Consider the following 20,580-nt stretch of genomic DNA (forward strand, 5'->3'; position numbering starts at 1 on the left):
ATATATCAGACTCTCGCCGCCTAACACATACTTCTCCCGTGGATTTCTATTCCCTAAGTGCATCACTTTGCATTTCTTCGCATTGAATTTTAATTGCCAAACCTTAGACCATTCTTCTAGCTTCCTCAGATCCTTTTTCATGTTTTCCACTCCCTCCCGGGTGTCCACTCTGTTACAGATCTTAGTATCATCCGCAAATAGGCAAACTTTACCTTCTAACTCTTTGGCAATGTCACTCACAAATATATTGAACAGAATTGGCCCCAGCACCGATCCCTGAGGCACTCCACTACTCACCTTTCCCTCCTCCGAGCGAATTCCATTCACTGCACATACTCAGCTGAGCTGCTCAAAAACCTCTGTGCTTTGTTGGATGATATCACCCAGTTTGTGGGCTCATATCCAGCTTGTCCTGGGAAAAATTAATTTAATTTGATATAATGGTAGCTGTATGCAACAGCCAATTTGGATATTCTTTTATGATTTATTAAACTAAGTTATTTTTTCCTGTCCATTCTTTTTTCAGGGTGTATTTTACTTTCTGTAACTTTTTTCATCACTTGCTACTATTGAAGCATCTTAACACATCATAGAACTCTAATTTATTTATGCTGGGATTTACTAAGCCGCTAGTGCGGTTGGTTGTTCCCTAGTGCCGACACAGGCACTAGGGCACATTGAATGGGCTGTGTCAGCAATGCCACGAGGAAGCCTCTAGCATGGATTAGTAAACAGACTCCTTAGATTTATTTACCACCTTTTGAATTTTATGCTATAAAGTTAATAGTAATCAGAACCTAATTAATTCCCGCTTCTCATTTTTCTCTAATCCTCCAACAGCTTTGAAAGCTAGAGGCAAGTCTCCTGTGAGACTCTCAATAGACAAGGTCACAGCATAAGAGACAACCGTCCTTTCCCCTTTTCATCAAGTTTAGGTGCTTTACTGAGCATAGATGGCCCTGCCAAACAGGAAATTTATACTTATTTCCTGCACTATATGGGCCCTCAAAATGAAATTTAAAAATACAGCAAAAAATAAGAAAAACCTAAATTGTGGATAAAATGAAAATTCGTGCATGGTAAATTCTGTGATATGAGATCTGTACTCACAGTTTATTTTCTTTGCAGCTTCTGAATTCATTTCAAAATTTCTGACTTCTTGTTCTGTAACAGGAATCTTAAAAAAAAAAATCAAATAGCACTCCAGTAACTGAACAATGCATTTAACATTATGAATGCAACACATTTAGGAGGTAATTTAATATATGGCGCCTAAATAAAATCATCACTGACCAAGCATATTCTATAATCAGTGCCTAAGAATACACTTAGTTGATACCTCAGCATCTAAAACTACATGCATCCATTTACATCAACAAAAACGTGGCATAAATCCCAGCGTGTAAGATTTAGGTGCACTAGGCCATATTCTATAACTACGTGCATAAATTTTGGAACGTCCAAGAAATGCCCATTTCCATGCCTATTTTTGCCTGAGCACATTAGAAGTCCGGCGCATTTCGTTACAGAATACGCTTAGCAATTTGTATGTGTAATCAGTGCAAATTAGTACTCATTGTTGCTTGTTAAGAGCTGTTATCAATGCTGATTAACTTGTGAAGCCAATTAAATAAATGAATGTTGTTGTAGAATCCGCGCCAATTTCAGCACAGATCTCTAAGCACCCTATATAGAATCCAGGGGTTAGGGGGCAATTCTATAACTTGGTGCCTCTAGTTGCTTCAGTTCCATTGTAGAATACTAGCATAACCCATTATTGGCGCACATCGCACTTACATCAGCCATAGAGCTGATATAAATGCAGGCACCTAAATGAAGCAGGCATGCACTTAACTTGCAGTATCCTGTAAGGTATGTGTGTAAATGGGAGCCCCACCTATGTTGCACCCATTTGTACCTCCTCTTGCAAATAGGTGCTATGTAAGATAATTGTGTATTTACAGACTGGCATATACTCATGTAAGTGCACACCTAGGGGTATATATATACTAGCATTCTAAACATTTACATGCACATTAGGCACATAAAATGTTAGCACCCACTCTATATAATTGCCCTCTTAAAGCCTAGTCCTCCAATTACAGTAGAAGTCCAAAAATCTGGACTGCTTGGAGATCCAGTCAGTCCAGATTTTTGGACTTTCCAGATTCTCAGGCAGTACTTGTTTTACCATGATTTACCCAGCAGGCAGCCCCTCTTCCAGACCCCCCCCCCCCCCCCCCCCAGTTATGCCTCCTGCTTCCCTCCTTCTTCCTCCCCCCAATCCTGGCCCTACCCGCTTGTTTTTTTGTCATCTTTCCTGAAGCCTTCGGTGCTGCAGCACCAGTGGAGGCCTTACTCAGTGGCTGCCTCCAGCATGCACTGGGTCTTTCCCCTCTGACCCATCCCACCCCTTATGCAACTTCCTGTTTCTAACCCTGTCAGTCACTTTAGGGTTTTATTTTCAAAAGACAACAAAGAGACACCTATGTGCCTTTATCAAAGAGGCTCCCAGATCCAGTCCCAATAGCCCATATGCTGAAGTACAAGCTTACATCTATGTACACTGCAACCCCAAAATTACGCCCCCCAGAATGTCTATGCACAACTTGCTTAAAACTCACACTTTCTGTGAGAATATTTTTTCATGCATATGCATTTGTGTAATTTTATAAAAGCTTTTTCTGTTTGGAAAACAGGCTTTATATGTTGAAAGAACTTTACAAAAATTACCCTCCCCACCCCCACAATGTTTAAGTGGTGATATTCAGCCACTAAATATATAAGCAATTTGCCTAAATGGCCTGTACAAATATTAGGTATAACTTGAAACGTGTAGCTTGGATTGTTCAAGTTATAACTATTTTCAGTGGTACCACCTAAATAGTACACTGAATATAGATAGAATTTGAAATGTTTACGTTAGAGGTTTCAAATTTACATGGTCACCGTGCAACTGAGTATGGACTTTCAGGCGTATATACTGTTTCAAACAAGTAGATGATTAATAATTGTCTGAAAATGTATGCTAATCTCCATACATTTACGAATATTAAAACATTGAACTTAAAGTAGATACACAATTATACATTTTTGACAATACAGCCAACACCAATTCATCAGTCTCTTCCCAATACTATAAAATAGCAGTAAAAGGCTTTGTGAATCAGGCCCTAAGATCAACAGGATGCAAATAATATACAAATAGCTTTTATATTGTAAATATCTAAATTTTAAAAATTACCTCTTGAAAATCAAAACCTTGTGAGGGCCTATAACTTGTTTTTTTCACATGAATATTCTCACTAATGGGGAAAATAAACAAAATAAAATTATTTTACATGTAACTTTGTATACACAACCCTATCCATTATTTTGCATAAGAAAGTGATCACATTATAGCATGCTCGCGTAGGAGACTCCACCCCTGGGATGGCAGAGTCAGTGCAGCCCACGCCATCCACAAAGTGCCCCAGAATGGTGTCACCAGCATCCCACCCCAGCAAGGAATGCAGAGGGATGCCACAAACCCCTTCCCCGGGTCCTGAGGTCAGTGTGCCACCCAGGCCCCACAGCATGGCCAGGGCTGTGACAAACACCCTGTTGTAACTGATAATAGGTTTCATTCTGCTCTTCTAGGTTAATGTGGTAAACAAAAGCTGTAACTTTTTCTCCTTCATTGATCAGACTGATTGTACAGTTTCCTTTATTGTAAATGTGAGTTTTGTTTGTAAATATTTTCAAAATGTAATAAAGTTTAAAAAATTATTGTTCCATTATACAGGGAGGTGACAGACATCACAGTGTGTTAATGAGGGGCCCTGCATTTCATTACCATCTCAGACTCAACTCCTACTGTGTCAATGTTGTTACAAGTCCCATTCCCCCCCCCCCCCCCCCCAAAAAAAAAAAAAAAAATTCCCACAATGTTTTCTTGGGGGAAGGAGGGTTGGAGAGGGGGAACCCCCACTCTTCTGCTTTATTTTTCCCAAAAAAGTGAGCCACCTCTATCTGTAAGAATATCTTATGCTATCAACCATACAGGTATGATTAGTTACGTTCTAGTTGTAATATGAGCTCCTTCAGTATGATTTCAATAGATACTAATTGTCAAAAAGCCAGTATTCAGTTATTCTATTTGTTGTGTGTTTACTATATACTGTTAACTTTCAAATTCTAAATTATTTAACTTACTGAGCAATCAATGAATTAAATTGTGTGTTTTCTTCCAAGTATATCTCCTTTTGATCTTCATTTGTGCTTGCTTCTGAAATGTAAACATAATAAATTAAGTACTAATTACAGATACACATTATTATAAAAAGCAGCATTTTAGAAAGGACATCCAACTCAGAATACAGACATCTATTTCTCATGTATTTTAGAACAGGATCTGACAACATACAGCTTATTCTAAAATACATGAGAGATGCATAACCATTATTTATTTATTTATATTTTTGCTCACACCTTTTTCAGTAGTAGCTCAAGGTGAGTTACATTCAGGTACTCTGGATATTTCTGTCCCAGGACATAATTTATTCTAAAATACATAAGAGGTGCCTATGCGCTGGATACATCCAACATGAACATGCATTTTACAAACTGAAATGTCCAAACTATGAATGAGGCAAAACAAGGGACATGAATGTCTTTGTAGCAGTATAGGATCCATATTATAAAATGGCCATGCATACATACATCCACGTGAAGGAGTAGCCTGATGATTAGAGCAGCTAGTTGAGAACCAGAACAGAGAATCAAGGGCACTAAAGCTCTTTGTAATATAATTTCCTTTTTTTTTTTTTTTTTAATTAATTGTGAACCCTGCAGGGACAGAAAAATACCTATTGTGATTTCCCTTACTCCAGTGGAGAACTGCTCAATTGGAGCACCTTTCTGTAACCTAGATGTGCCATGTACCAGGTGTAAATATAGATGTCCATCTTTTGTACATGGACATCCCTTCTCCTAACAAAATTGGAGTTGGATATCCATATTTTGGCCCCTCCCTAGCCAGCCTAACTTCCTCCCTCCCCAACCTCCTTGCCATATGGATGTACTGCAGTTTTAGACATTCATATCCTGGCCTTAAAAAATCAGAATTTGAATCTCTATGCAATATGGATTTCTAAATGCCTGTTTTCAGACATCTAAAATAGCCACCAATATGTGTTAAAATACAACACAGAAATCAAATCTGTTGCACATATCATTTAAGGTGAGGTATCATATGGGCTCTTCAGACTTGTAATTCTGGTTTACCTAAGAAAAGCAGAATCAAATCATGGGGAGGCACCTAGACTGATTCAGCCTGACAGAAGGGCTGATGTTACCTAAACAAATGGCCTCAGACTATGTATTTTGTCCCAGTTTTCATTTTAATTATGAAAATGTGTGGTCACCACATTAGTTCACTTTTAAGGTAATAAATAGAAATAAAACAAAACAATACCTTACCTCGACTGTCAATGGAATACTTTTATGTTTTGTTCATTATACTGTCATCTTTTGCTTATTCCTGACCTGAGGAAGAAGGTTCTGGCCTTTGAAACTTGTCCTCAACCCACAAATTCTATAACAGTCGCTAAAAATTGTGCATGCAAAGCCAATTAGTGCTAATTGGCTTCTTAAACAATTACTGGTACTAATTGGATTTAATTAAATTTTGTGCATAAATTTAGGCACAGGATCCACGCAGGGGGTGTGGCCATGAAAGGTCATGAGTGGATCAGAGGCAGTCCCACAATTTATGCATGTTGGTATAAAGTAACGGGGATACATGCCTAATTTAGGCATGGGGATTTACACCAAATGGTAGCACTTAAATGTAATTGTGGTTCCTGGCATTATGTGCTATTCTATAAATGGTGCCTAACTTTAAGTGCCAAGTGCTATTTTTTTTGGTGCCGATTTTTTTACGCACCATTTATAAAATTTAGTTCAAAATGTATTGTTAGTCCTTTTTGTTTTATTTCTATTTATTACTTTAAATGATGTAACCAGCATTCATCCAATATATACTTCCAAGGAACTAGAACACAGGCTGAAAGTAAACAAGCAATAATTGTTCTATTCTATATACTATCTATTGTAAGGGAAAGGGTTCTAAAGCTTACCACACAAAGGAGCCCTTTTACAGAGCTGCACTAAAAAGTGGACTATGCTATTTTTAGCATTTTCCATTTCTTCAATTAATGACCATGTGCTAATTTCTCAATTAGCGTGTGGCCATTAGCATGGGAGCCCTTACCAACACCTATTTACTAGGTGGTAAGGGCTCCTGCACTAACCATATGCTAATCAGTTAGCATGTGACAATGCAGCTGCACAAGCCAATTAGCACTGGGCATGCTTACTCTACGCCCCCAAATATGCCCCCAGTGCTAAACAATATTTTCCATTTTTTAGTGCATGGGAAGCACATGCCAATCCCGGACCATGTTAGTGTTTACTGCCACTTAGTAAAAGAGCCCCAAAGACCAGTGGATGGAAATTACATTTTTCTAAGTTAGAGGGACTCTATTTATTTATTTCTTCATTTACTGGAATTTATTAACCACCTATATGAAGAGATTTACCCAAGGCAATGTACAGCAGATGCAGTTTAACATATGAATATCAGTGTAAATGAGCCCTGTGTTCATTTATCATAGCAAGTTCTGATTGTGGAAACCGTATCCTCTTTAAAATCAGCCTCATATACATTGTAACAATTTCCAATAATATCATGAAACTACAACACTGTGTGTAGATTGTGTGGCTGGATAAGCTTCCATTTAAATCTATTCACTGAATCTTTAATAAAATATGCATAGTGTTATGGAAGACAGAAATAGAAATGGTGCCATGCCCATCAGAAACAGCCAGTTTAGAAACGCCTATATTCAATAAACACACATGTGATTTTGCTACGTTTGTTAAAACATGATATATGCATATATTACTTTCAAAAGGCATAATATCAGCTATCCTTTACATGTATATATACAAGACTAGCTCAAGGAAGTTTAGTGCTCGGAGTCAACTTTTGCATTTGTTCCCCCCTCTCGGCTCATGATCTGGTCTTTCTTCCTCCACTCCCTCCCCCTGCCCACGAACCAGTATCCCCCCCTCTCGTCTCTCACCCCCCCCCCCCCCCCCCAGAACACTGGGTTTTAAAACAAGAGGCAGGCATGATTTGAGCTGTTCTTCAATGTATATATGTATTTCGAAATGGCAATACATGTATACCTTGGAAATTCTTCCTATTGATATTTATATCTGCTCCAAATCACATATAACCCTTGACTAGTATTTATGTCTGGGGATTAGAGGAGTACTTGAGGGAGGAAATGTGCTCACCTCTTTAGTGTTGAAAACCACCTCTCTTGGGACAAAAGTTGGCTTTTGGAACACTGCTCCCCAATTTAGTTGCTCTTTTAAGTGCAGGTATACAAAATCTGCTATGTATATATATGTGTATATATATATATATATATATATATATATATATATATATATATATATATATATATATCAGATTTTGTATACCTGCACTTAAAAGAGCAACTAAATTGGGGAGAATAGGAAGAATTTCCAAGGTATACATGTATTGCCATTTCGAAATACAAAATACATATATACATTGAATAACAGCCCAAATCATGCCTACCTCTTGTTTTAAAACTCAGTGTTCTATTGTCAATGGATAAAAGTAGCACAGTTTCTAAAATCACTACTTATTTCTAAAGCGCTACTAGATGTACGCAGCGCTGTACACATACATAAGTGTTGCCATACTGGAACAGACCGAAGGTCCATCAAGTCCAGTATCCTGTTCCAACAGTGGACAATCCATGTCACAAGTACCTGGCAAGATCCAGAACAGTAAAACAGATTTTATACTGCTTATTCTAGAAATAAGCAGTGGATTTTCCCAAGTCCATCTTAATAATAGCTTATGCACTCCAGAGTTTAATTACATGAGTGAATAAATATTTTCTCCAGTTTGTTTTAAATTTACTATTTAGTCGCTTTATTGCATGCCCCCCTAGTATTTTTGGAAAGAACAAACAAGTGATTCACCTCTATCCATTAAACTCCGCTCAGTATTTGGACCTCTATCATATCTTCCCTCAGCTGTCTCTTCTCCAAGTGGAAGAGCTGCTTTAGCCTTTCCTCATAGGGAAGTCGTCCCATCCCCTTTATTACTTTCATCGCCCTTCTGTACCTTTTCTAATTCTGCTATATCTTTTTTGAGAAGTAGTGACCAGAATTGCACACAATATTCGAGATGCAGTTGCACCATGAAGCGATACAAAGGTAAGATGATAAGATGATAATCTCTGTTTTGTTCTCTATTCCTTGCCAAATAATTTCTAACATTCTATTTGCTTTCTTAGCCACCACAGCATACTAAGCAGAGGGTTTCAACGTATCATCAACAATAACACTAGATCCTTTTCCTGGGTGGTGATTCCTAATGTGGAACCTTGCATCATGTAGGTATAGTTGGGTTCCTCTTTCACAAACATCTGCCATTTGGATGAGTGGTCTCCCAATTTCGTAAGTTCCTCTTGCAATTTCTCACAATCCTCTTGCAATTTAACAACTCTATATAACTTTGTATTATCAGCAAACGTAATTACTTCACTAGTTATTCCCATCTCTAGATAATTTATAAATACATTAAAAAGCAGGGGTCCCAGCACAGACCCCTGAGGAACCCCATATCTGCTGTTCTCCATTGAGACTACTGATCATATAACTCTACTCTGTTTTCTTTTAACCAGATTTTAATCCAGAACAGGACATTAGCTTCTATCCCATGACTTTCTAATTTCTTCAGGAGTCTTTCATGAGGTACTTTGTCAAATGCCTTTTTGAAAATCCAGATACACAATTATCAACCAGCTCATCATTACCCACGTTTATTCACCCCTTCAAAGAAATGAAAATTGGTGAGGCAAGATTTCTCTTGACTAAATCTATTTTGGTTTTGTCTCATTAATCCATGCTTATATATATGCTCTATAATTTTATTCTTTATAATAGTCTCTACCATCTTTCCCAGCACCAACGTCGGCCTCATTGGTCTATAATTTCCTGGATCACTTCTGGAACCAATTTTTAAAAACTGCAGTTACATTGGTCACCCTCCAATCTTCCAGTACCATTTTTGATTTTAAAGATAACTTACATATTACTGACAATAGCTCTGCAAGTTCATTTTTCAATTCTACCAGTACTCTGGGATGTATACCATCAAGTCCAGGCAATTTGCTACTCTTCAATTTGTCAAATTGCTTCACTATGTATTCCAGGTTTATAGAGATTTGTTTCAGTTTCTCTGACTCATCAGTATTGAATATCATATCTGGCACTGGTATCTCACATCTTCCTCGGTGAAAACCAAAGCAAAGAATTAATTTAATCTGTCTACCATGGCTTTGATTTCCCCGAGTATTCCTTTTACCCCTCGATCATCTAGAGATCCAACCAATTCTTTTACCGGTTTCTTGCTTTTAATATACCTAAAAAAGTTTTTACCATGTGTTTTTGCCTCCAACACAATCTTCTTTTCAAAGTCTCTCTTTGCCTTCTTTATTGCATTTGACTTGCCATTCCTTGTGCTGTTTTCTATTATTCTCAGTTGGATCCTTCTAACATTTTCTGAAGGATTTTCTTTTAGCTCTAATAGCTTCCTTCACCTCACTTTTTAACCATGCCGGCTGTCATTTGGCTTTCCTTCCTCTTTTTAATACATGGAATAAATTTGGTTTGAGCTTCCAGGGTTTTATTTTTGAATAGCACCCATACCTAACGTAAATTTTTTACTTTTGCAGCTGTTCCTCTAAGTTTTTTTTCACCATTCTCCTCATTTTATCATAGTCTCCCTTTTGAAAAGATTTCCAGTGCGTACTTACTCCACAGATTATATCAAATGTGATCATGTTATTGTCACTCTTGTCAAGTGGCCCCAGCACCGTTTTACCTCCTGCACCAGATCATGCACTCCACTAAGGACCTAGGTCTAAAATTGTGCCCCCTTTTGTTAGTTTCTGAACCAGCTGCTCCATAAAGCGGTCCTTGATTTCATCAAGGAATTTTACCTCCCTAGCATACCTGTTGCTACATTTACCTAGTCAATATCAGGGTAATTAAAATAACCCATTATTATTGTGTTCCCTAGTTTGTTAGTCTCCCTAATTTCTGATAACATTTCTGCATCTGTCTGTTATTCCTGGCCAAGTGGATGGTAGTACACTGCTATCACTATCCTTTTTCCCTTTACATATGGAATTTCTATCCATAGGGATTCTAAGATGTGCGCTGCAGAATTTTTAGTCTATCTGATTCAAGGCCCTCCTTAACGTATAATGCTACTCTTCCATCAATTTGATCCACCCTATCACTGCAATTTAATTTGTACCCTCATATGACAGTGTCCATCGGTTGTCTTCCTTCTACCAGGTCTCGGAGATGCCTATTACATCTATCCTTTTATTTAGTGCAACATATTCTAACTCTCCCAACTTATTTCTTAGGCTTCTGGCATTTGCATACAGACATGTCAAACAGTGTTTGTTGTTCCTATTTACAACTTGCTCAGTGGTTGACAGTGATAATTTGCAGTTTTGAACAATCTGTCAGCTCTTTATATATGAAAGCAGCATTTTAAGACTTCTTATATTTACTCCTAGGCCAGTCATCCAATGTCATTGAAGATTGTACAGTTCCATATATGCATGCATTAAGAGACATTTCAGTGCTGCAATACCATATTAAAATTTATAAAAATGGACAGCTGATTTTTAAAATCAGTATAGGAATATGAATGCTCCATGTAGTAAAATTGCAGTCTGAGATAAGTGATCACAGAGTTCATTTGCAGTGACTTTAAAAACAAAAAATCTGCAGTAGCCCTCTTTTCTCTTCCTTTTAGTAAAGCATACTGCATGCTAAGTAGCCCTATGGGCTTCTTAGCATTTAACATGAGCTAAGTCCATTAGTGTACACTAAGCTTTAATAAAAGGGCCCTTTAATGTTCAATTATTCCAGATTAATGCAGTCTAAGAAGCTATATAAAAAAACAAAAATCCAAAAACATAAATGGTTATATTATACAAACAATTCATTCACCACTGCCCTGGGCACCCTGCACTTAAATTTCCAATCTATCAAGTGTTAAGAGTAGAGATATCAACAAACTAACATCTTTGCAAAGTTCTTCCACAGAGACTTCACCTTTCAGTACGTAAGAAACTACAGACTGGGTGATGTGTGTATTAATATATAGATTAAACAAGGAGCACTTGCTAAACCACAGTATACTATTATGCAAGCTTTCTGATCATTGAGAATAAGTTCTACATTTCCCCCATTAATCTCTGGTTCTGGCTCCACCCCCCCCCCCCCCCCCCCCCACCTCATATTAGTAATTTCTTGTTCTCCTCTCACTAATACTAACCTGATCTGCTAAAATGGACTTGTTGCTTCTGGAAAAATGTCTTATAAAGGTTTTCATTCTGGCTATTATGTTTTTCCAAGCTGTTGTCATAAACCTGTTTGCTTGCTGTGTTTCTTAAAATATTTGTATCTTTAAACAAAACCCTCTCAGAAATTGCAAGACCACTTCCAAGGCATCCCTCATCATTGTAGTTTTGGTCATATAAATCTTGAGCATCATGAAGGCCACAGCTGTTAGATGTCATATCAGTATCTTTATTTCTCATAAATAAGGGGTTGCTGAAATTAACAAAAGGACCATCATTTTCTGAGGGTACATCATGAATCAACTGATTTTTGTTTTCAGACAGGACAAATTCAGGTTGGTCACATTGTACTGTTGAATAGAAAAAGGGTTCTTCTCTTGTAGTAGTTCCAGAATCTTTACCAATATTCATAATATGAGTTTTATCAGTGATGTTTAGGTTCCCTAAACTGGTATAAAAAAAACAATAATAATAATCAAATGAGTACTATGAAAAATGCATTACAATACTGATTTAAGATTCCATTTGTTCTTGAATAATCATGTTCTACAAAAATGTTGAACCACATAAATGACCAAACATCTAAGTACATTAACCCTCGTTTACTAAGCTGTGCAGCAATGCCGACACAGCCCATTCAAAGTGAATGGGCTGTGTCGGCATTAGCGAATGGCGGTCACACTAGCATGGCTTAGTAAACAGGGGGGTAAGTTCTGTAGATTTCCTTTCATACTACAAAAGAGATATTTGAGCCTACTTGGCAGATTTTCAGATTTATGCCTTTAAGTGTATAAAAAAATATTCAGTTGGTGAATTAGCATGCAAGTCTAAAAGGGATATTTATCTGTAGAAATGGTTTTACTACAACAAGAAAACAAAGTAGCAGAATGTTAAATTTCACAAATGTTTAACATCATCCATCAACATTCTCTGGAGCCCAAGCCAGAGAAAATGTAAACAAAACTCTATAAGCTGCTAGAATCATAAACAGTACAGATATGGGTCCTCCTGCACCAATAGCATAGTTCCACATATAGCTATTCATATGAGAAGTCAACTGCTTTTTTTGGAGAAATCAAGTTACTTAAAGCAGATGTTCTTCATGGAAAGGAAGATTCAAGATAACTTGATTTTCTCTACAGGCAGGCAACCAAGATTGCAAGTCCTCACAAGTAGGTCTTCCTCATTACAAACTGCCTTCAACAAATAAAAGGAGAACAGAAAGGTACTGCCAAGAGGCAGAAAACAAAACTGTATGTTGGCAGCTACTTTTCTCCTTTTTAAAAGGCAACCTGAAAATTAAGAAAATGGGCATGGGATGAGGAGCGGGTTTGGAGTTGTATTCTAAACCTCAAAGAGATTCCGCAGGATAGACTGACCAAACTTCCTGGTACAAGAGGAATCATTTTCCAAACAAGGTATGAGATCAGAATGTATAGACCATGTCCACTTCATAGTCCTGCAAATCTCTACCATAGAAGCTGATCTCACGTGGCTACTAGCAAAGCCATGGCTCGGATGTAATCTGCTAGCAAAATGGCTAGTGTTCCTTTAGGCAATGGCAATCCTGGACTCATTGGGGTCAAAAGAAACAAAAACCTGCGTGGACTTTCTAAGGGCTTTAGTCTGCTCCAAGTAGAAGGCTAAGGTTCTTTCACAATCCCAATTGTGTACAACTCATTCACTACTGTGTGCATATGGCACAAGAAAAAAAATAGTGATAGGATGATTGATTAAGGTGGAAAGCAGACATCCAAGGCCAGATTACATTGGGTCCTAGGCAAACATACATCTATGGGCCCCTATTTATATATGTTTTCTCTTGCCCCTCCCCAACTCCGAGTCATATTCAGTGTCCCTATTTCTTCCCCCCCCCCCCCCCCCAAACTCCACATCTCCAGAATTAGCAGGGGAAACTACAGAACCAAGCATGGGCATTGGCAGCAATAATCGTGAAAGAGCATAAAGACTAGACAAGCATATGCTTTGAACGGAGCAGCTTAATGGTTAGAGCTCAAGAGTTACCAAGTTACCTAATTATAGGAGAGAGATTTCAGGCCAGCTGTGAATTTCTGACAACCTTATCTTAGTCTATTATGGGGCCTGCAGCATTGATTTTAATAGGCAAAAATCAGGAACTATAAATCACCCACTGACTTGGGATAGAAGCTCAAAAACAGGATTACCCCAAAAGTCTCCCTCTTAGAACTGAAGTCTGAGTCTTCCTCTTGGCACTTCTGGAGCTGTAGGGCAAGTCATTTTCATCCTCCACTGCCTCTGGTACAACCAGAGATGCCAAGGGTGGACTGCCCCATAAAGCGAAGATACCTGTAGCAGGTATTCTCTGAGGAAAGTAGGTCTTATATTCTCACATGTGGAAACTGGATAACGCAATTCACATTGCCCTGTCTGGAGCTTGTGACAAGCTTTTAGAGAGCTCTTTGGCGTGCAAGTCGCACTCCACCATGTATGCGGGAGTGCCCTCCCGACAGTCACGAGAGCGCAGGATCACCAGTACAATACTAGAGTATAAAAGAAAAGAGGAGACAACCCCAAGAGGAGGTGGGAGGGTATGTCAGAATATAAGGTCTGCTGTCCTTGGAAAATACCTGCTATAGGTAAGTGTCTTTGCTTTCTCCGAGGACAAACAGGGCTATTCTCACATGTAGGAATCCTTAGCTACCGGGTTCACTGAAAACAATAACCATTGGTCAATTACACCACACAATGGCGAGGTCAAACACAGATTAACCTGAAACTATATACAATCTGAGTGAGAGTGCAGCCTGGAACAGAACAAAATGGCGGGCCTAGGAGGGTGCAGTTGGACTCTAGACCCCAAACAAATTCTGCAGAATTGTCAGTCCAAACCAACTGTCGTATCAGGTATCCTGCTCAAGGCAGTAGTGAGATGTGAATGTGTGGACCAAAATCAAAGATACCTTCTGTGAACTGGAAGTAAAAGTCCAGAGAGCATAGCCAATCGTTTTCCTAAATCACAGGGAGAAGGGTGCCCAGAGAAACCATCCTGAACTTTTCTTTGACCAGGAATTTGTTCAGTGTCCTTAGGTCTAGGATGGAACACATCCACTTGTCTTCCTTTGCACAAGGAAGTACCTGGAATAGAATCCCTTCCCTTCTTCCCCTGGTGGAACAGTCTCGACTGCATAGGCCCTTAGAAGGGTGGAGAGTTCCTCTGCAAGTACCTGCTTGCGCTGAGAGCCAAATTAATTTGCTCTCTGTGGGCAATCTGGCACTGTCTTTCACCAACACAGGGTGTAACCGAGATGGACTATTTGTAATCAGTTGGAGATTACAAGGGGCCACCTTTCTCAAAAAAAACTTCAGCTTCCCCTGACTGGCAACTCATCTAGGATGGTCACTTTTAAAGTGGCTATGCTCTGCTGGAGCCTGTCAAAAGCTCACTCCATGCTTTGATTGGGGAGCTGACTGGGCCTTAGGCACACGCTGTTGATGAGAACGAACACAATGGGGTAGAGCCTGCCGAAGCCGGCGAGAAGCAGTGGTGTAACTACGTTTCTGTGAGTAGTAAGGACTCCTCTTCGACTTGCCAAAAAACTTCTAGATGAGGAGGTAGTTGCAGAAGGCACCAGGTGCGACAGAGTATCGATGGTATCAGTGTGCTTCTTGATGAGGTCAGCGACCTCCTCCACCTTCTCTCCAAAAAGATTATCCCCGACACGTAGCCTCCAGCAACCTCTACTGCGTGCTCCAGTGGGAAATCAGACATACTATGCACCAAGGACTGCAAATGCAGGCTGATGTAGAGCTGGTATAATTGAATATGGGCATAGAGGTGTGATATATCTTCCGTGCAAAAGAATCCATTGTTGTAGCTTCTTTGCCAGGGGGTGCCGAGGAATAGTTCTTAGAACTCCTGGCCCTTTTGAGCGTGGATTCCACCACTAAGAAATAATGAGGCAATTATCAAATCCAGGGAATACTGAATCTGGTACATAGTGAGGGGCATAATTGAACGAAAACGCCTATCTCCATGGGCGTTTATCTCTGAGAACGGGTCCGTGAAGGGGTGGACCGAACCGTATTTTGGGAAAAAATAGACGCCCATGTTTTATTCAACAATGTGAGAGCTGGGCGTTTTTGTTTTTCAGCGATAATGGAAAATGAAAGCGCCCAGCTCAAAAACGAATAAATCCAAGACATTTATTCGTGGGAGGGGCCAGGATTCATAGTGCACTGGTCCCCCTCACATGCCAGGACATCAACCGGGCACCCTAGGGGGCACTTTTACAAAACCAAAAAAACAGGTAAAAGAGCTCCCAGGTGCATAGCACCCTTCCCTTGTGTGTTGAGCCCCCCAAATTCCCCTCAAAACCTACTGCCCACAAGTCTACACCATTACTATAGCCCTAAGGGATGAAGGGGGGCACCTACATGTGGGTACAGTGGGTTTGGGGGGGTTGGACGACTAATAAGCATTAAGCAGCACAATTGTAACAGGAAGGGGGGATGGGCCTGGGTCCACCTGCCTGAAGTCCACTGCACCCCCTAACAACTCCTCCAGTGACCTGCATACTGCTGCCAGGGAGCTGGGTATGACATTTGAGGGTGAAAATAAAAAGTTGTGAAACATCATTTTTTTTGTGGTGGGAGGGGGTTAGTGACCACTGGGGGAGTCAGGGGAGGTCATCCCCGATTCCCTCCAGTGGTCATCTGGTCATTTAGGGCACTTTTTGGGGCCTTATTCGTGAAAAAACAGGGTCCAGGAAAAGTGTCCTAAATTCTAGCTAAAAACGCATACTTTTTTCCCATTATCGGTGAAATGCGCCCATCTTTGTTCGGCAGATAACCACGCCCCAGTTCCGCCTTCGCCACACCTCTGACACGCCCCCATCAACTTTGTCCGCATCCGCGACGGAGTGCAGTTGAAAACGTCCAAAAATCGGCTTTCGATTATACCGCTTTATTCGTTTTTGTGAGATAAACGTCCATCTCCCGATTTAGGTCGGAACTTGGGCGTTTTTCTCGTTCGATTATAAGCAGGAGTGTCATTCTTCTTGGGAAGGACAGGGACTGACAAAGGGGACTCCCAGTTCTTCACTTGAACGTCCATAAGATCTTGGGACCATCACAGTCTCTCTAGGAGACTTGTAGTCCAGGATCTCAAACATCTTGGGTTCATCCTCTACTTCCAAAGACATTGAAACGACATTCACAATTTCCTTAATAAAAGATGGGACGGAAAGGCTCTCATGGGAAGACTTTCTCCTTTCCTGTGGAGGGGAGGGATCAAATGGGATGTCATAAGTCTCCTCCTCCAAGTACCATGGATTTTCCTCTGACTCCTCATCGGTATTAGCCAAGAATTCCTCAAGGGAGGGCTGATAGCGAGCCTGCCTTGATGAAAAGGAACCACATAACCGAGAGAGGCATCGAGGTTTCGGCTCCAGCCTGGACTTCGGGAAACTTCCTCCACAGACGTCGAGGGGGTGCCAACATGGGTGGCAGTTAATGTCGAAACAGCAAGCAGCACCACATTGAAGACTCCACAACAGTCAGATGGCCACAAGGGCAAATTTCAAGAGGCATGGCAGGAGCAAGAACCCCAGATGCCTATGCATTCTATTGTATAAACTAAGCCAAAAGCTCAGGGAGCAAGACCCGGAGGCGCTCATTGAGGGCCAACATCAGGAAAAGCTGGGGTGTCGGTGTAGAAACAGGCTGCTGAACTTGTGGGGTCAAAGCGGGTGTCTGGTCTTTCTGCCTGGAGATTCATGCATCGGCACCTTCTGCACGGAGAGGGATAAGTCCTCCTGGCACCAATGTTTTTCGGATGCTGGGGAATCCCTCGGTGGCCCGCAGCTTCCGGCACCATGTGTTGAGGGCAATCGATGTCAATGCTTCTTCCAATACTTGGCATTGATAATCCTTGGGGATGATGAGGACAATGTTGAGTCCTCATGTTGCCTCAGGGTCGAGTCTGACAGTAATCAGTCCTGGAGGGCCTGCATAGCAGCCAGCACTGATGCAGGTGTCCAAGGATCCGGCAGCCAAACAGACCAACACACCCAATGCTGATGCAAACACTCGATACCGATGCTGAAACCAACATCGAGGTTTTGGACCTGCCTCCAAGTTTCTCTCTTTGAGCCTTTCTAGTTAACTGTGTTCTTTTCTTCATGCGAAGACAGTTCGAAGTGGTATGCTCAGGCCCCAAACACTGGACATACCAATAATGGGTGTCTTTGCCAGAGATGGACCTATTGTACCGGGCACAGCACTTAAAGCCACTGGAAATCTTCAATGGAATGGAAGGAAAAACAGCTGTAGCTAAATCAAAAGACTAGATGGTGCCGAAAAAGGGGCAAAGCACCAGAGAAAATGAAGGGAAGAACCCGATCAACGATCAGGCCTAAAGGCAGCCTATTGAGCACAGTAAAATAAAGGAAACTTAAAAAAAGGAGAAAATAAACTAAAAATATAAGGAAGAATACCCTGAATGAGGTACAAAATAAAAAGAAACCAGGAAGGCACAAAAAGCTCTCGTAGAAAACAGAACCGGCAGCTGTGAGGAGAGGAGAGAAGAGAAAAATGCATCTACTCCTCACCGTGGAAAAGACAGAACTGATGGTCCTGTGTTCTCTCAGTGGGCAGGAAGGCACTTGCACATGCACGGTGGAGTGCAATTCATGCTCCAAAAAGCTCTCTAAAAGCTTGTCACAAGCTCTGGACCACGCAATGTGGATCACGTTACCCGGTTTCCACATGCAAGAATTATAGGCCTGCTTGTCCTCGGAGAAAGTGCTATTTATAGGCGATGCATCTTGAGTTATAAAGTTACAAAGTTTTACATGTAACAAAAGCTTCACAAATGGATGTTCTGAGTACTTGGGAGGTGAGATTGGGAAGAGGGGAGGGCACCTGACCAAGTTTTTTTTTTTTTTTTTTAATGCGAGCTCCAAGACCATTGAACTAGCCCCTGGATATTCAGTGTAGTTGCCCAGACATGAACTGGCACTGAAAATCCAGGGCTAATTATGCCTGTGGAGTTCAGAGTTTATAAAAAACCTGACCGGTGGGGGCTGAATATTGACCGGAAGGCTGTAGTGCATGAGTAATTCATGATGCATCATCTGTGCACATAGGTTTGATTCAGGATAAAAATGTGATGCATCATAAGCTTAAAAGTTTGGAGAACTATATAAGACAAATTAACACATCTTGAACTTTTCCTAAAATACATCTATTCTCTTCAATAGATTTGTTCATAAAATATTTTTAAGAAACATTGAAAATCACTGATTATGCTTTTTGGATGCCAATTGTCTTGGTACTACCATCTCCAAGACTTGCTCATTATGAGTCTACTTGTTCTGCTGCTTTTTACTTTTTCTCCTTCCATTTGGAATAATCTCCTCCCCCCCCCCCCCCCCCCCACCAATATCATCAGAATTGTCAGTTACTAAATTCAAGACACTGTTGGAGACAGTTTTTTTTTTTTAATTGGCCTTTGGATCCTTTGCTTTACCTTCCTGAGGTTGGAATGACTTGCTTGGCTGCAGCAGCTTGTGTATGTGTGTGTGTGGGGGGGGGGGGGGGTTCTTGTTGTTGGTTTTTGTTTTTTTTTTTACTTTGCCTTTTCCTTTTGTAAGATTGATTCACCGTATGTTGGTCTTTTATTTTTCCTATAATTACTGGTGTTCCTTTTGATTTTATGATATTATTATGTATGTGCCTTAATGCAACATCACCTGGAAGTTTCTATCCGGAAATGGCGATCGCCACTATGGCATAATGTAAGCCACATTGAGCCTGCAAATTGGTGAGAAAATGTGGGATACAAATGCAACAAATAAATAAATTTATTGTTAGGTCTTATGGCTTGTACTCAGAAAGTTTTAATAAACATAAACAAACATAGTAAGGCCTATGTTATTTAAAGAAGAATGGGTTTCACAGAAGTGGGAGAGTGTGGGGTAGTCCATCTGTGGACAGTATAGATCTCTCTAGCTTTCTGGTGAAATCTATTGTGGTAGAGGTATGGCTACTCATCACTTTTGTACTCCCATAAGATCAGGATCATGGGTTTTCCCTGATCTGTGTAAATGATGCAGGACAGGAGAAACTAATTTCACTCTGAGTAAGCACCAAGAAGCTTTGTTTCATTATATTATCTGATATATAACTGATATATATGGGTTTTGAGTCTGCAGAAAAGACATTTTTTAGATGCTATTCTGGACTTTAGAGGGTTGAGATAGTTGGTGTAGATCCTTGTTTGAAGATAAAAAGAAATCAAGACAAATATTGTTTTGTTCCTTTTTTTTTTTAAGTTTACTTTTGTTTATTCCTTTTTTTAATCTAGCTCTCAGGTATTTCCATTGACACTCCCTATACTGAAGACAGAGTAGCACTGTATTTTTAGGTGCATTTTTTGCCCATGACATAATGCCTAATGGGGAGGCTCCATCTGTGTAACTATATGCATCTATGCAAAGATACACACACACACGCAAACTTCATACAGACCCATCACCCTAACAAGACACATTTTGTTTTTTCATAGCCAGTCCTTGAAAAATACAAGCATGAATTTTCAAATGAAACATACCATTTTGACATGTTAGAAGTATGCACTTTTCAAATTATTTCTTATTAGATTATATACAGAAATTATGGAAACACTTTTCTTGTCAAGTAAATTCTTCTTAAATTATTAAGTGCAAGTTAAAAAGAAAACTCATGTTAACATTTGTTAAAAATCTTTGCTTACCCACTATTTGACTGATCAAACAAGCTTCCAAACTTCCTCATATCTGCTTGATTGTTGATATGTTTGTGTTTTGATGCAAAAACCCATGAATCTTCAGAAACACCACCTCCAAACTGGGAAAATGAAGCAAACTGTCAAAATATGGAATATTGGCAATGTTGCATCATTTACAGACTATATCACATAAATAACAGGTTATTTTTTTTTTTTTAGTTTTATATTTCATTCTTGATTTCTATCCCATTCAAATTTTAAGGATTCTATTGTTTATTTATAGCACCCTCTCTTAGAAAATTTTGTATGCACACTAAAATGATGGACTAATATTTAGTGTACTCATCATGAAGC

General features: G+C 39.8%; 1 protein-coding gene across 1 annotated transcript in view; it reads right to left on the reverse strand.

Annotated features, from left to right (window-relative positions):
* Positions 1-20,580, reverse strand: part of C10H12orf40 (chromosome 10 C12orf40 homolog) — a 51,903-nt gene that overhangs the window by 2,657 nt on the left and 28,666 nt on the right. The window contains exons 7-11 of the mRNA XM_030216770.1: positions 20,233-20,363; positions 11,453-11,925; positions 4,195-4,267; positions 3,245-3,305; positions 1,111-1,177 (exon numbers count right to left, since the gene is read on the reverse strand). Coding sequence (XP_030072630.1) covers positions 1,111-1,177; positions 3,245-3,305; positions 4,195-4,267; positions 11,453-11,925; positions 20,233-20,363 — 805 coding nt within the window. The remainder of the gene's footprint in view (positions 1-1,110; positions 1,178-3,244; positions 3,306-4,194; positions 4,268-11,452; positions 11,926-20,232; positions 20,364-20,580) is intronic.

The sequence above is a fragment of the Microcaecilia unicolor genome, chromosome 10, assembly GCF_901765095.1.
Source record: "Microcaecilia unicolor chromosome 10, aMicUni1.1, whole genome shotgun sequence".
In the NCBI taxonomy this organism is placed as follows: Eukaryota; Metazoa; Chordata; class Amphibia; order Gymnophiona; family Siphonopidae; genus Microcaecilia; species Microcaecilia unicolor.